Source organism: Sinocyclocheilus rhinocerous, unplaced genomic scaffold (assembly GCF_001515625.1).
Source record: "Sinocyclocheilus rhinocerous isolate Xijiao unplaced genomic scaffold, SAMN03320098_v1.1 scaffold62, whole genome shotgun sequence".
Classification (NCBI taxonomy): domain Eukaryota; kingdom Metazoa; phylum Chordata; class Actinopteri; order Cypriniformes; family Cyprinidae; genus Sinocyclocheilus; species Sinocyclocheilus rhinocerous.
The window spans coordinates 2254099-2272559 of record NW_015656585.1 but is presented as its reverse complement, the minus strand read 5'-3'; the positions used below and the strand labels follow the sequence as shown (position 1 = coordinate 2272559).

At 38.1% G+C, this 18461-nt stretch overlaps 1 protein-coding gene across 3 annotated transcripts in view; it reads right to left on the bottom strand.

Moving 5' to 3' along the window:
- arb2a (ARB2 cotranscriptional regulator A) overlaps positions 1-18461 on the bottom strand; it is a 180605-nt gene that overhangs the window by 51280 nt on the left and 110864 nt on the right. For all 3 annotated transcript variants that reach the window (XM_016527978.1, XM_016527980.1, XM_016527979.1), the window contains exon 9: positions 6109-6225. In XM_016527978.1, the coding sequence (XP_016383464.1) occupies positions 6109-6225 (117 nt within the window). The remainder of the gene's footprint in view (positions 1-6108; positions 6226-18461) is intronic.

Below are 18461 nucleotides of genomic sequence, written 5' to 3'. Positions count from 1 at the left end.
AGACGGCATCACAGTATGGTAAGGGGTGTAACATTTCCGTCACACGCTTGAGCTTTTCGGCCAATCACAACGCACTGGATAGTTGGTTAATCAGAGCACACCTCGCTTTTCAGACCGATTAGTTTTGTAAAAATCGACGCGTTTCAGAAAGGCGGGGCATAGAGGAGAAACAATAATGTACAGTATGTGGAAAATAATGTGTTTTTTTAACCTTAAACCGCATAAACACATTTCATTACACCAAATACACAAAATAATGTTCTTTTTAGCAGCATCATATGACCCCTTTAAAAGGTGCATTAAGGAGAGTGTCTAAAATTGTTGGTACTTTTATAGATTCTACCATTAAAAAATGTGAAGTCTTAAACTCACCAAAGATACATTTACAATATTTGAAGTAAAATAATAATGTAAAAAATAAAATAAAAATGTAGTTAAATATTATTACCATTAAATACATTTTCTTTCTATTTTAATAGAATAGAATAGTGTTCCTGTGGCTCAGTGGTATAGCATTGCGTTAGCAGTGCAAAAGGTCGTGGGTTCGATTCCCAGGGAACACACATACTGGTAAAAAATGTACAGCCTGAATGCACTGTAAGTCGCTTTGGATAAAAGTGTCTGCTAAATCCATAAATTATTATTTTTTTATTATTTTTTAATATATTTTAAAATGTAATTAATTTTTGTGATGACAAATCTGAATTTTCAGCAACCATTACTCAAGTCTTCAATGGTGCATGGCCCTTCAGAAAACATTCTAATATCCTGACTGTTGCTCAAGAACAGAATGTTCAAAAGAACATTGTTTATTTTAAATATATATTTTTTGTAACAATATAAAAGCCTTTATTATCACTTCTGATCAATTAGATGCATCTTTGCTTAATAAAAATATTAATTAATTTATTAATTTATTTATATATATATATATATATATATATATATATATATACTGCACTGTTATTGTTTTAGTTACTTGCCAAATCTTAAATATCCCACATTCACAAAAAATAGCTTACATCTGTGTTGTAAAATAAGGTGGATAAAGAGAAAAGAATCAAGAGCAGAATTAGGGATGAGTCAGGATCCAGTGGATCTGGATTTTTGGTTTAGCTTAAACGGATAATTCAATCAAAAACTAAATTCTCCTTCTAATTCCAAACCTGTATGACTTTTCTTCTGTGGAACAATGTAGAAGTTACTTTGAAAAATGCAATTATCCTTTATATTAATGCTGTTGTTTTGGACACCACTGACATTCAGTGTATGGTCTAAAACGGTTTTAAAAATTCTTCAAAATATTGATGATGACAGAATTTTCATTTCAGAGTGAACTAATTCTTTAGATATTTTAGTCAACGTGCTGTACAAGCAATGAATTTAGAGATTTTAGTTTTTCCAACTTCTTGGATTTTAGTATGCAGCCAATATCTTCAGATAACCCCAACGACTAGTCCATCATAAAAAATATCTAGTTTTTCACATTCTTGCACAGAATATAGCTATACCTTGTGTTTAAATATGATGTCTCAACACACATCTGAACTAAATAAATGTATCTGTCAGAGTTTTTGAATGCTCTGCAACACTTTCAAATCCCATCCCAACTGAAGCCACACAAAATGAAAACGACAAACGGACACAAATGTGTGATAATCGTCTACGGTGAGGCCCATCAGAATTAATCAGGGCCATATGGTTGTGGTATTCCCAGCTCTTCTGGGCTGGGAGATGGGGTGCTGGAGCATGGTGGGACTCCTAAGTGGACTCCTAATGGCCCAGTTAGAGAAGGTATACGGAAGACAGGTGTTGGATCCCACTGAGAGTGCTCTCTCTCCTACCTGCACTTATTAAGCATCTCTGCGTCTGGCCTCCTATCCTTTAGCTGCCCTTTAACATGCCGCATTCTGCTCAGTCAGTCCCGGTTGCACTGTGGTGCATCACACCTCAGCCACTGTATTCTACACGACAGACGAGTGTCTTGAGCAACAAGCTGCCACGTGCCCAAATTGCTCAGAAGTACACTATAAAAAGGAAATGTAAAAATGCCTCATTAGGCCCATATATTCACCAAAGCAATATATGTAGGATGCTTTATATAATGAACTATGTCTAAAACGGTTTTAAAAATTCTTCAAAATATTGATGATGACAGAATTTTCATTTCAGAGTGAACTAATTCTTTAGATATTTTAGTCAACGTGCTGTACAAGCAATGAATTTAGAGATTTTAGTTTTTCCAACTTCTTGGATTTTAGTATGCAGCCAATATCTTCAGATAACCCCAACGACTAGTCCATCATAAAAAATATCTAGTTTTTCACATTCTTGCACAGAATATAGCTATACCTTGTGTTTAAATATGATGTCTCAACACACATCTGAACTAAATAAATGTATCTGTCAGAGTTTTTGAATGCTCTGCAACACTTTCAAATCCCATCCCAACTGAAGCCACACAAAATGAAAACGACAAACGGACACAAATGTGTGATAATCGTCTACGGTGAGGCCCATCAGAATTAATCAGGGCCATATGGTTGTGGTATTCCCAGCTCTTCTGGGCTGGGAGATGGGGTGCTGGAGCATGGTGGGACTCCTAAGTGGACTCCTAATGGCCCAGTTAGAGAAGGTATACGGAAGACAGTCATTAGGCCCATATATTCACCAAAGCAATATATGTAGGATGCTTAATATGTGAAATGAACTATGCTATCTTTGCTTCTGAGACATAATCACATTACAAAGCAAAGCTATCTGGGATATAGTTTTAGAAGGCTGTACACAGACATCAGACACAAACCTCAAGAACAGCAACAAGCAACAAATGTAAAACATAATAAGTAATAGTTCACCCAAAAATAAAAATTTGCACTTCTGTGTATACCTAATGTGATGTGCTCTATGTATGTGTATATGAGAATATAAACCTAAATTAAATATTTTCATCATCGAAAAAACACTAGTATCTCTTCACAAGACCACTCAATTTATATGGATTCAATTTACAGTGCCTTTATGACCTTTTCAGATCTTCTAAGCGTTGTTTCACTGGACTTTCAATGGAGGGACAGAAACCTCTTCAGGTTTTATTAGAAATACCTTCATTTGTGTTTTGAAGAAGTCTTATGGGTTTGGAATGACATAGGGTGAGTAAATGATGACATAACTTTCATTTTTGGGCAAAATAACCCTTCAACATCACAAAACAACAAATAACTAACAACACTGCCCCCCCTCCCAAAAAAAAGAAAAACAGCAAACCAATAATCCTAAACCAGTAACTGCATAATTTATTCATGCTGCAGTGCATGCTGGTAACTCACAAACCCTTACAATTTCAGCAATACTGAGTCATTTCAAAGTCTTTGTTCAGAAAACTGTTTGACTAGTTAAGACAACATTTGGGGAAATTCTGATCTAACACGGGATTTTATCTAGCTTCCAATAATTCACGTTTCTTAAGATTTGTGACTCGAAAAGGTCACGTAAAATGCAATATATGTAGTTGCTGTTTTTTCTGCCCTTTTTTTTTTTGAGTGTCTGCTGTTTTGCTGCTCTGTAAGGTCTACTTCTCTCTCAACTAGTACGTACTAGTATGTGGTGTTTATATTTTTAGCTTTTTTGTCATTTATCTTTCCATCACTGCAGCTTTCCAGCCACTGCAGGTATTCTCATGGACAACGCATATTTCTCTACTCTATTTCTCTCTTCTCTCTCTATGTCCTAGGAGATTTTCTCTCACCATTTCTTCCCCTTCAGTATATGCCACTGCTTCCCGAGGGACCTCTCATCCTCCTTCAGGTTGCTCTATTTATGTCTGTCTTCCCCGTGTCTTCCCTTCCCCCTCTCTCTCCCTCATATGCCCTTAGTCTGACCCATTATCGCCACATCACCTGTCCTACTGCGCTCTCGTCCTGAAAATCCCTCCAATTCTCAGCTCTCATCCCTCCATCTCCACCTCCCTCAGGAGGAGAAGGGGAATTACCACCCCCTGCACGAAAGAGCTCACGATTGTGCAAGGAACGGAGCATCACCTCCGACAAACCCCTATAGAGATGCCTGCCCGGCCAGAAACAGTGATCTCAAACCTGAATAATGTCCAAATCATGATTGCTATGGACGTTACTATGGAAGGAGATGGGGTCCTGACCCTGATTAAAGACAGGTCTACTGTGGAGACACAGGCAGTGGGAAATCTGAACGTCTTTACACAACCCTGGTCCCAATTCCTGCAGGAGTAAAAGGATTAGGGGGTTAACGGGTGACACGGAAGGACTGAAAGTGACTTTAACATTCCTGAAGTGAGAGTCCACCCTCTGGCTTCAATTATTGGGATGAATTAGATCTGAAAATCAATTAAATAAAATGCTCGACCTCATCTGTGTTAATCAGGCCCCCTGACAAATTAATATTTTGGTGTCCTCAATGTTTGGCAGCACTTGCGAGTGTGTGAGAATGTACAAAGCCTTTTCTTCTGCCATTAATAATAGTCTGTGCAAGCAAGCCACTTTAACTGGATAGTTCACCAAAAAAAATGTAAATACTATCATCATTTACTTATCTTCATGTCGGCTCAAACCTCTATGATTTTCTTCTGTGGAACACAAAATAAGACATTTTGAATTTTTTTTAAATATTTCTTGTCCATACAGTCGAGGTCAGCATTGTTTTGGACCCCAATGACTTTTATTGTATAGACAAAAACATTTTTCAGAATATATTTTTCGTGTTCCACAAAAGAAATAAAGTCATACAGGTTTAGAAAGACATGGGGGCGAATAAACACATTTTTATTTTTGGGTGAACTATAATTTAAGGCCTGAACACAGAAAGACTGAAATCTCATTTACAACACATTCCAATAAAACATTTTGTTCACACTTTATTTTTAAGTCTATAAACAAACCATTAACTACTACCTTTGCTTCAATAAACTCCTAATTTGCTTCTTATTAATAGTTAGAAAGGTAGTTGTTAAGTTTATGTATTGGGTAGGATTAGGAATGTAGAATATGGTCATGCAGAATATGTGCTTTATAAGTACTAATAACCAGCCAATATGTTAATAATAGGCATGATAATAAACAACTAGTTAATAGTGAGAATTGTTCCCTATACTGAAGTGTTACCAACATTTTAAATCAGCAATGCAATCTGACAATTGTATCTTAAATTGTGCTTCTTTATCTTAAATCACACTGAACAGCTGTATTTTTTAGGCTCTTTTAACTTAAAGGCAGGACTTCTATTACTACAGCTGTCATATCAAGCATTACACATATTCTCACATGTATTATTCTGCGAGTGGTCTGTCTCCTCCTTATGTCTCTAGTGTAAGTCACACCACCGGAACGCATAAGAAAGAACAAATCAACGACAACGTGTTCCTATTTTTGATGGACTTATTATTCAGGGCAAAAATATCACACATATAAATCCCCTAATATTCCAATTACACAAAGAAAGAAAGAAAGAAAGAAAGAAAGAAAGAAAGAACACATAACTTGACAGGATGAAAGAGAAGAAAGAGCCCATGATCCGAACAGACCAAAAAAAAAAAAAAAATCACCAAGGCAAACAAAAGGCAAGCAAACATCTGACGGAGCAAAGCAGATCAGCAAAGACAAAGGAATGAAAGACATTTTTTTCTGGTGGGCTGGGTGGTCCGCTGTTGACGGAGAAAGCGGTTGAGAGGCGAGGGCGTGTGTTTGCGCTTGGCATTTGCATGGCTGGCTCCCCTGTAGCCCTGGCTTGGGATCCACTCTCTCATATTTATGTGCATATTGAGTGTTCCCAGGTGTTGTCTCTGGACTCGAGGTCATCGCTGAAAGGGCAGCAACTAAATAAAACTGACATACTAACAGAGCATCTGCCTGCGTGCGGCGGCGTTTGGCTTTGATTTCTTATTGACATCTGCCCAAACAGACAAACAAGAGTGTGGGATGAAAAACAAACTATTGGCTTTCCGTGACTCCTGCTTCTGCAGTGTATCTGCTCGCTGAATGAAATGCCAGGCTGTTTGAGCTGAGCTGTGTGGCCGATATTGATGCTGTGATTGAGAACATAAAGGTTTTGGCACATGATGTTGATGGAAGATTGTACCTCTCTGAGCCAGTCCCGAATGGACTTGTTGGCCTCCTGGTGCCAGACGTTATGGACAGAGTCAGTCATGGCCACCGCACGGACATGATTCTTCACTTCTGCTTCTCGCTGAATCATCTGAGTGGGAGAGAGATACGTTAGCAAATAGCATATGATATCATTGTTTCAAATTTACGGTGCTTTTCAGTTTTTACTAATGGAAATGCATCTTTTAGAGCATAATGTACTGTTGGATTCATCATTCAATAACCACGGTAAATATCAAAACACCATCATGCATTTTCTGAACATGAAAACTGCTTCTGCAAGTGAAAAACATGTGAAGAGGTGCTGCTTTTCATCCTTGTACTTTAGATTGTGTGCAATCCAAAGGAGTCAGCCTGTCACGCTAACTATTCCATTCAAGATAAACGGCTAGAGAAAAAGGGCCGGTCTGACAACAATAGGTTAACAATCACTTTACGTGATCCATTTTACAGGAGCTACACCTGGCCTGGTGCTACATCAAAGTGTCCATAGTCATTTTAATACATTCCCCAAGCCCATTTAAATTAGAGGGACTGTATAGAGATAAATGGAATCTATTAAGGCACTAAGGACTAATACATCACACCACTGATAAGCTTTTCTCAGGAGCATCCTCTTAAAGAAAAGGGGAGGAAGCACATGGCGGCTTACACGCGTGCTCACACACACTCACATACACACACACAGTGACTGAAACATGGCTAAAATGTCTTCCTGTTTCATTGATACCCAGGAGGCCAGCAAATTCAACCTTTTAAAAACTACTAAAAGTGTCAGTAAAGACAGCATTCAGACTTTAGAAAGGTAACTAAATATCTTCCAGATATACATGGTTTAAAAAGCACTTGAAATAAAAAGAACCAAACAGAGATTGTGACTTTCTAGCAATTCTTGGTATACTGGTATCATATGACTGCAAAAGCATTAGAAGCATTAGGTGTTTTATTTATTATAATTTTTTAAATATTTGAAACTATATATGCTATTGAAACTATTATGAAACACAAAATGTAATATTAAAGGTAGCTGTACAAGAAGAGCATTTCACTACATTCTACAGCAGGACAAGTAAATAATATTCATTTTTCTAATTTTTTTTTTCATTTTGTATTTTTTTTTTTTATAAATCTCTGAAGTTAAGCCATTCAAATCTGTTACAGAATAAATTTTCTATTAATTTAATATTATTATTATTATTATTACCATCATCATTAAATGTATCTTTTTTGGCGTATTTAAAGTTTACTGATATAAAAAACACATAAGGTTTAAAAACAAACTGTAATAAGTTTCAGTTTTAATAATAAGTTTAAGTTTAAGTAATAAATTAAGTTTTGATTTATTTACGGTAGGAAATTTACAAAATATCTTCATGGAACATGATCTTTACTTAATATCCTAATGATTTTTGGCATAAAAGAAAAATAGATAATTTTGTCCAATACAATGTATTGTTGGCTATTGCTACAAATATACCCGTGCTACCCTTGACTGGTTTTGTGGTCCAGGGTCACATATTATCTACAAAAATATTAAGCTGCACAACTGTTTTTGACTGATTATAAATAGGAAATATGTTGTGATCACCAAATCAACATGAAGGATCACGTGACAATGAAGACTGAAGTAATGGCTCTGCCTTCAAAGGGACTAAATTAATATTAAAAAAGAAAACATTTATTTTAAATTATAATAATATTTCACAATATTACTGTTAGTTGAACTATATGTTTGATTAAATAAATGCAGGCTTGGTGTGAATTAGAGACTTCTTTCAAAAACATGCAAAAACTCTTTGTATTTTTTAATACATCTGTGACGTTAAGCCATTCAAATCTATTACAGAATAAATGTTCTATTAATTTATTATTATTATTATCATCACCATCATTAAATGTATCTTTTTTGGTTTATTTAAAGTTTACCGATATAAAAAAAACACATAAGGTTTAAAAACAAACTGTAATACATTAAAAATATTTACTTTGACGATCAACATTTCCTGAAGTGTTAGCATCTCCTTTTAATTTTCCTACTTTAAATACAAGTGAGAATTGTTGTATATTATTACAATGCTGCTGCTAATACAGAAATGTTATGCATTAATATTTAAATCACATAAAAAGGCTGTAATGGTATCTAATGACAGATTTACTCGTGCCATGACAAACGGCCTGACAAAATCATGTAAACACAACCTCAAAGCAAACATGGGCATAGGATATGAAAAGGAAAATGACAGAGAGCAGCTTTGATGTGTGTGAATCTGTGATGTTTTCCATTGGGAAAACTGAAACATGTGTATTAGATTTACAGCATCACACTGCTCTGATTGATGTCCTTCAGTGACAGTCGATGTGCTCCACACATGCTGTCTGCAACTGTCTTACCCACACACACATAACTTCAGAGAGCCCGTCACTGTGAACCTAAAAGTCCAAATGCCCTGTGGGCACAGCCAAGCACTGGAATTATTAAAAGAACATATGAACCAATGAAAAAATAAATAGTGTACTGTCAGGCCAATCAACGCGAGGGAGCGAGCAAGAATGACGGCACGCACGGGACCAAAGCCTTAAAACACTCGTAATCTACATTCCTCCGTACATTAGCTTAAGCATTATAGCACCACGTGAGCCGCTCTCTCAGCTGGTCTGTACCCATAAAAGAAAGAAACCGGGCAGCTGTGCTCATCAACCTCCTGCCCAGAAACAGCGCGAAGAAAAAGCAAACATGTGGAAGTACTTGTTGCACTAAAATCAACAGAGACAGATGTTGAAACATTTGCTATCTCACTTCTGCCCTTTTCTTTGCACTTGAGCATCTGGCTTGAGGAGGAGAGACAGGGGGAGAGGTGAAAGTGCGATGAAGGAGGCAACGAGACGGAGATGACATCCAGCCTCCGAGATGGAACGAAAACATCACTCCCTCATTTTCAACACGACTGTGTTAGCAGTCAAATTAGCATTTTCTAAAGAAACTAACAGTGCTCGAAAGGCACCAGAAAATGAGTGTTAAAGTTTTCGGTTCTCTAAAAAATGAAATGCTGCATTCGTTGTTATGACTCTCAATACAAGTCTTTTTCTCAGTCGGCTGCTCACAAGAATCAACACTTAGTTACTTATGCAGTGTAAAAGTAGCTGTAAATGGTTATAAAGCTGCAAGGAAGACAAATCACAATTCAGTATGCAAATAGATGTAAGAAAGAATACCAGTCACAATTCATTATGCAAATATAACCGATGGCATCATATTGTGAAAACAACATGCACTAATGATGAATAAGACCGATACTGTGCATTAAAGAAAAAACAGACTATTTTGAGTCAGTCCAATTTTTTAAAGAAGTTAATATTTTAATTCAGCAAGGATGCACTGAATTGTTTAAAAATGACAGCAAAGACTATCTATAGTATATATTAAATAAATGATGTTATTTTTAACTTCGTGTTCAGCAAAGAATGTATTTATTATATGTGACCCTGCACAACAAAACCAGTCATAAGGGTAATTTTCTGAAATTTAGATTTATACATCATCTGAAAGCTGACTAAATGAGCTTTCCATTGATGCATGGTTTGTTAGAATAGAATGATATTTGGCCGAGATAAAACTATTTGAAAATTTGGAATCTTAGGGTGCAAAAAATTCTAAATATTGAGGAAATCGCCTTTAAAGTTGTCCAAATGAAGTTCAATCTTAGGGTGCAAAAAATTCTAAATATTGAGAAAATCGCCTTTAAAGTTGTCCAAATGAAGTTCTTAGCAATGCCTATTACTAATCAAAAATTAAGTTTTGATATATTTATGGTATGTTTGATCAAATAAATGCACGCTTGGTGTGAATTAGAGACTTCTTTCAAAAATATTAACAAAACTGTACTGACCCCAAACATGAATAAACCCCTCTATCAGAAAGGTTTGAAGAATATCGGTTCAGCGCTACCTTGCAAGTACTATAATAAAGCCGGCACAACTCTCACAGGCAGAAGTTGGTATGGGCTGGTTGTTATTATATATTGTTTACACTAGGTGATTTTGAAAATGCCGTGATGTAGTAAATGGTCAGTCATGACATTCGGTCAAATAGAATCAAGGACAGCCAGCGGGAAACCTCTGAAGACAGCAGTTTGTCCTTCCTTTTCTCCAGATAAGCTCCATTAAGGCTGTTCCCTTCATCTGTCTTTTGCTACACAGCCCAGTTGCTATGAGACCCCAATCAAAGACACAAGGATGATTTTGGACCAGCTAGCTGAAATGGTCTTTCCGATTTTGGCGAAATCCTGCAGCTGATGAGGACAAAATATCCCCGTTGTCATATATCCTCCCCCCAATCTCGCTCTCACTCTCTCCGTCTGTTTGACCTCTTTAGTAACCTCTACTGTAAAATACAGCATTTAGCACTTTAAGTGGCTTCACGTCACGTAGTGAGCTAATTGCTCGACTTCAGTTGTTGAAAATCGCATTTTCCTTAATGAAGCTGACCGCAATGGAAGCGCTTCTTTATTTACCCCTGCATTTCGAACACAGAATAGTGTGAAACACACACACACACAAGCAAATAGGAGAGTTTAACGATAAGAAAGGCGGGGAGGCGACTCTCGTGCGACGATAAATACTCCGCCATTTCAGCCGTCCTGGCGACAAAAGCGAACGCTCTCCATGAGACTTACATGCAAACACACAAGCAATAAGACAATTATTTAGGGCTTTGATAATTACGTGTCAAAGGCAGTGCAAGTCACCAGATAATTAGGTGAAAACTGAATGGTAATCCACAATGGCGTCCCTGGAGGCAGGGGGGAAAAAACACTCAACACATTCCCAGAAGAATGAGGGAGGAATAAAGTAGCGAAGAGATAAATAAATAACATGGGCTTTTAAAAAGGAACGTGCTTAGCAACAAATAACACCATGAAAAAAGCGGCAATTACCATGGTGAGGGAAGACAGTGCGAACGCACACACTCAGGCACACGTGCGTGCGAATCCAGATGCGGGCTGATTCAGGAAGCCATGCTGTTAGCATCGGTGCTGAGTCCAGACTAATGCATCCAAACTGCTGCCATAATCTGGACATCCCACTGCGTTGTAAAATGAAGCTTAAATATTTGATTGATTAACTGTCCAATTACGAGCAGTGAGAGAGGGCCAACACTGCGCACAGCTACATACATGCACATCCACACAACAGCAGTATGTCTTGGCAAATGTATACACTGGCCCTAAAAAGTATTTGGACCATAAAGTAAGTTACACTTAAAACGCACCAATGTCAAATAATCTAACAAATTTGGCATAGTCAGCAGTATCAAACAGGACAATCTAGATCTACCAACAAATGATGCTATCCTTTTCTTCAAATTAAATATTACTTTTAACTGGGGCCAGTTGTGCCATCTTTGTGTTATGACTTGTGCACTATTAAATACTTGAGTGTTGCTGCGCCATTAAACTTAGTTGAAACAAAACCGAACAGATAAGCTACATACTTACAGAATCCTCTAACCTGAATTAACAGCCGTTTGGTTTTATTTTACATGTTTTAGACCTGTATGATTATATCATTATTTGATACCACTGTTTTAAACTTTTAAGATATACAACAACATATGAACAAATTAATATTTGATCCAAAAAAATGATCCAAACCACGCTTTCCCCTGTGTCATCATGTGTTCATATCAGAAGAAATAAAATAAATAAATAAATATTAAATTATTTAAATATCCTGATTATATAATATATTGATTACTTTCATCACACACACACACACACACCGTATAGTTTCAAATTATTACCACTGACAGTTACATCAAGCAAAAGGAATATGAAATATAACATGTAACAAGAGTAACTGACATGCACAGCTATTCAACAATAATTCTGTTTACACATTTAAAGTCGTCTTCTTGAATTAATAAAGGGCAGATGTCATATTCAGCTACTAGATCCCACTTTACGGCGTGCTTACAACCTATTACTGCTGCTATGTCTTGCCTTGAAAACTATTTTAAGTCAGTAGTTATTAGTAGTTACTAAGCCTTAGAAGTTACTAGTAGTTATTAGTGCAAATGTATATCCTAATTTAAGCAAGCTATAGTTCATCACAAAACCTCTGCACAAAATCCACAACATGTTTTACAACCCAAAAGTGTCTAATACATTCATTTTAAGTTTGAACAATATATCAGTCGCATGTGACGTTTCTTTAACCCTTTGACGCGTACGATCACACCGGTGTGATCAGTCTTGGCTGGTCCCTGAAGCGTACGATCACACCGGTGTGATTAGAACTTTCAGTGCGTCACGTCATCAACTGCTGAATTTAAATCCGCTTTCGCGCTTTGGCTGGCGCAGAGTCAGATCGGACGTGCTGAGCGCTTGTCATATTATCACAAATATTCATTGTTTTCAACCATATAATACTTATTTTAGGTTTCAGACATTTAAATACACATAAGTACTAGCAAAACCATACATTTACAGTTTGTAAAATGCACGCTGATGTTTATGGAAACGGCAATAATGATCCTTACAAATATAATCTGACGACATGTTTTTATTGATATCATATACAGATTGTGTAGGTAACTATAAAGTTTACTCTGCTCTTCTCCCAGTTTACCGGAGACCTACTTTAACGTGTTTCGGGAGGAGAGGATGAATTTGCGTGTTGTAAATCCCACAGCTCGGATTCAGCGCGAACTAACATGGCGGCGCCCATCACCCGGTATAAATCAACTAACACGGTCGACATAAAAGTGTTTAAACTACCAAACAGATTTAATTGCACATATTTCAGAATCGGAATATCAGATATTTCATAATATAGTGAGCATGTTTGTGAATATTTCGAATAAAACCGGAAAAACTAAATAAAAGCGATGCATGTGTCATACAGAGCTATTGTGGCTGCGTTGTGTCACATCACAAGCATGACACGTCGCCATGGAAACAATAAGGCGATACATTTTAAAATAACGGTCGCCTAAAAAAAACCTCACGCTGGGGGCTCAGCTAGAATATTTTAAACTCACGTGCGAAAGGGTTGTTAAAATACATGTTCTTTGGCTTGATAGTTTAGCGGTGTAACGATAAACTTAATCTCAGTGTCCTTTGCTAGCATTGTGCTGGCCCCACTAAGACATCTAACCTCTGGAGCCAAGAGGGGCTTCAAAGGAGGTGGAAAGTTCTGGCCTTTCTTCATTCTCCAGGTCCAAGAGGGCACAGGCCAGCCCTCATTCCTCTGGCCCCCGCTCGGGCTGAGAAAACAGCGGCAGCTGCCCCTGGAGCTCCGACACCCTGCACAGGAAGAGACAACACTCGCGCCTTCCCCTGCTTTGAAGCCTGGGCCTCAGCGCCTGCCCGTCTTTTGTTTTTGGGGCAGGAAGGAAACCCTAAGCACCAGGACACTATGAGGCCCTGGGGAGGCAGCGTGTGCGTCGGTGTGGATATATCTAACCCCTATGAGCGTCCAGCCAAGAGTATATTCCTAGGTACGTGTGCATTTATAGGCGCCACAGCGGCCAGTTTTTGATTTATGGATGCTAGTAAGTGGACAGCGAGTGGCGATAACTTCCCTTTCTACTTCCTGTCGCTGAGTGGAACGCCACGTGCAAAGGATGACATCGTCCAGTGTGTTGTCCCGGAAAGGCTGGGCCAGAATGGGGTATCAGTGGACCCTTGTGAGCGGAGATGGGGCAAGCAGGCGACGCTACATGGACAGACACACACACATACACACGTCAGCAAAGGCGGGCAAGGAAAAGGAAGCCGGGTAAATATTTACTGACACCGCACAAGCGGTGAGCGTTTGACACCTACTGGAAACAAAAGCGAGAGGATAAGGAGCGGCATGCCAGGAAAGGCAGCGGTGCTGTGTCGAGCTTGCACTCATGGAAAACAAGAGGAAAGAGGGAAACATGGGGGCAGGATGAGTGAAAGAGCAAGTGAAGGGAGCACAGGGGTGGGGTGCACTTGGGCATCAGTCACTGTCGAATAAAGGCCACACACAGGCGACTCCTGAAGCTTGCAGCTGACGGTTTATGCTTCAATTACCAAAATATACAATCAAACTATACCGAGTTTTTTGACAGTACCATGGCATTACCATTTGATACCATTACTGCACCACAGTACTGATATAGAATCTTGTGTTAAAGATTTATTTGTCAGATATGGCAGGTCTTCTAGATGCAATAAATAGCTGTAAATGAACTCAAGTAATAAACTTTAACTAGCCTCTCGACGCCTTGAGGCAAGTTAGAAGATATGCCGATATGCTTCAACTTCAAATACCTAACATGCTGAAAACATATTGATAGCGAAGTAAAACACACAGATAGTGTACCAGCAGTGTCTGCGTGTGTGTGCGTATTATGTGCTCATCAGAGAAAGAGGGGCCCCGGAGCAGCTGTGCCTGGCACAGGGCCCATGAGGAGAGATCTCGGTTTGGATGATAAAAGGCTGATGGGGCCCCTCATTTTGGACCCGTTCTGCATTGATCCTGCAATGCCTTGAACCCTGGAGAGAGAGCGGAGTCTGAACACTGTACCGACAAGTGTGGGAGTGCGTATCATCACGGCAAACTCTCCTTTTGTGTCTTCACTCTTTGTTTGTATTTTCACATGTAGTGCAGCTCATTCAGCCGGCTACAACTGTTGGTGGGCAGTTGTTGATTTTACATAGTTTTCAATTGGTCAGATGCCACCGATTCAACTGATCTCTTATTTCAATGTCAATTATATTAGCAAGGTTCCCACACCTACTGACCAATTCAATTTCCCATATTTCCCATATTGTCTCCATATTGTCATGAAAAAGTTATTGAAATTAAAATATTTCATTAGTTACAAATTGATCTTTGTAAAATGCAATGTCCGTTAAGATACATAGACATCGATGTATGGGTCAAGCATATTTGATAAACATACAGTAAAAACAGTAATATTGTAAAATATCACTACAATTTAAAATAACCTTTTGCTATTTTAATGCGTTTTAAAACTGAATTTATTTATATGATGGCAAAGATTAATTTTCAACTGCTCTTACTCCAGTCTTCAATGTCACATGTTCCTTTAGAAATCATTTTAATATGCTAATTTGGTGCTCAAGAAACATTTCTTATTCGGAGCAGCTGTGCCTGGCACAGGGCCCATGAGGAGAGATCTCGGTTTGGATGATAAAAGGCTGATGGGGCCCCTCATTTTGGACCCGTTCTGCATTGATCCTGCAATGCCTTGAACCCTGGAGAGAGAGCGGAGTCTGAACACTGTACCGACAAGTGTGGGAGTGCGTATCATCACGGCAAACTCTCCTTTTGTGTCTTCACTCTTTGTTTGTATTTTCACATGTAGTGCAGCTCATTCAGCCGGCTACAACTGTTGGTGGGCAGTTGTTGATTTTACATAGTTTTCAATTGGTCAGATGCCACCGATTCAACTGATCTCTTATTTCAATGTCAATTATATTAGCAAGGTTCCCACACCTACTGACCAATTCAATTTCCCATATTTCCCATATTGTCTCCATATTGTCATGAAAAAGTTATTGAAATTAAAATATTTCATTAGTTACAAATTGATCTTTGTAAAATGCAATGTCCGTTAAGATACATAGACATCGATGTATGGGTCAAGCATATTTGATAAACATACAGTAAAAACAGTAATATTGTAAAATATCACTACAATTTAAAATAACCTTTTGCTATTTTAATGCGTTTTAAAACTGAATTTATTTATATGATGGCAAAGATTAATTTTCAACTGCTCTTACTCCAGTCTTCAATGTCACATGTTCCTTTAGAAATCATTTTAATATGCTAATTTGGTGCTCAAGAAACATTTCTTATTATTATCAAAGTTTAAAATTGAATTAATGCAATTAATTCCTGTGAAATACAAATCTTTTGTAACATTATAAATGTATTTACTGTAACATTTATTGTCAAAAGCTCATGATTAAATATGTTCTTGCTGAATAAAAGTATGTTTTCCCTTTCAAAAAAGAAGAAAAAAAACAGACCCCAAACTCAATGGTTTATATATATATACGACAATTGACACTTCAATTGCACAACTATTCCACAATTTTACAATTATATGACATTTTCCAAATTTTCCTTGACTGTAGGAACCTTGAAGTATTGACTTAAAATATATTGTATATTATTAGGAATCATTCATCTTTATTATTATTATATATTATCTTTATGTTTATATTAGTTATGAATTCAGAGGAATCAATTCAAACTCTACATTTGCAGTCATTAAATTATTCCTCAGCGCTTCTAAACACACCTACAAAATAAGTGCCAAACATTATTTTTGTGGAACGCAGATGTCTCACAAAGACAGATGAAATCCCGACGGCTAATTAAAGTCTTGTGTTAATTAGGGGATATTTACTTAAGAAAGAATAGTACTAGGTGCGATCATGGCAACATCTTCATCACCTCTGAAACTGTCGAAGCCGGCGTGGATATTGCTCTCGCACTGAAATGAGGGAACGGTATATTTCAGAGTGTGTGTATCAACAGGGCAAATCCCAACCATGTGTCTCCCTCAGCCTTTCGGCAGTGCCATAAAATAGAAAGCTAACCTCAATATTTCCCCTCTCTGTGCTGGGACTTGCTGGCCCATTAAATTCTCCTTCCCATGTGTCATCCTGAACATTTCCACCATGAAATTTTTGTATAATTAAACTTTCTTAATGATTTATAAGCTATAATAATAGCCGTAAGTATTTTTGAGCAGGTTAAACTGACAACCTGTAAGTGCACATGTGGGGTTGACCCTGTTTTAACAGAGTTTTGGATCATTGACTCTCCCGGCTGGAAGAATGAGGGACGGAGAGGGATGGAGTGAAGAGGGAGACGCGGCTCTGTCATAACTCAGACGCCCACTGACACGTACAGGCTGGGCCTCGTCAGCCGGGGGAGGTGAGGGCCGGTTCAGGCAGACAGCAGGAGAGACAGGGGTCAGGCTGCCCGAGGTGTTTACAGGAAAGCCCAAATCGCCGTCAGCGCGCCGAGACAAACTAGCAGAGCAGAGTGCACGTCTGACAGAAATACAGCTGCGGAGAGTACACACGATGATAAAAGTACCATTATTTGGATGAATGTTAAGTACACACTGCTTCACAACGAATATGACATCCTTATAGGGTCACTCTGGACAGAATATTAATAAAAGCTGCTCATGCCCAGAAATTAATCCTGAATATTAAACACTGTGACCGGAAAATAGCACAAGATCCCAAAACTTAAAAGTCAGATATTTACCATCTAAATACTTGCATATTTACATGTTATGTCTGCTTTAGACAGCGACCAGACATAACACTAACAATGCGTTTGTCTTCACAAGGGAAAACATAAAAGCAAGTAAAGTAATGAAACAAAAACGTTTTATTAACAACGAAAAAGGCGTGCACTTTAGCCACCCGAGAAGAAAAGAAAATACTAAGCCTCTTTGAAACCTCAAGGGAGTTTCCTCGCTTGTTTCAGAGTGTACCGGGAGGTCAGGTGTGTGTATGCTACAACTGCGTATTGTCTGTATATGATTCTAAGTACGTGGGTGTGTAGGAAAGAAGCTCTCGCTAATGTGTGTGTGTGTGTGTGTGTGTGTGTGTGAGAGAGAGTGCATGTACGCTTTCAAACGTCAGTGTCAGGCCAAACCTCCCCTTTTTTCTGCGTTGAGACTAGCTGCGGGGCTTTTTCAGATGGGCTCTCAGAAGAGACGTTTTGTTTAAACTTTCTGAGGCACTCACCCCATCCTTTCAGTCACAACTCCAAGTTGGAGGAGAAAAAAAGGGGGACCAATGGCTAATGAACGTGATGAAACCGCTCTCCTATCAGCTATCTGTTTCTAAAGCTCTGTCGAGCCTGCCGAAGGGAAAGAACTCCTGAACCCCCCAAAAATGAGCCTCTGATACCCCTGTTCTCAAAGGCAGTCCAGCACCAGGCCGAAATTAATGGAAATATATAACAATCTGAAATTAACTTCCCATAGCCACCAGCAATGTTTTAACCAGGAGTTGAGGAGAAGAGAGGGTGAGTGTGTGAGAGAGGCTGGAGAGGAAAAAAAAACCCTATTACGGCTTCACAACCTCATCACACACACACACACACACTAAAAGAAGAGAAAGAAAAAATACTTTGTCCTACAAAATTATAAAATGTCTATTAAATAGAAAATTTCAGCTAATTCAATTATTCTTTATTTGCTAATAATTTGAGTGTCAAAACCATATTCATTATTTTATTTATTTAAATCTTGATTTGAAAACAGTCTGAGAAATAAAAATGGTCAAGCAAAAA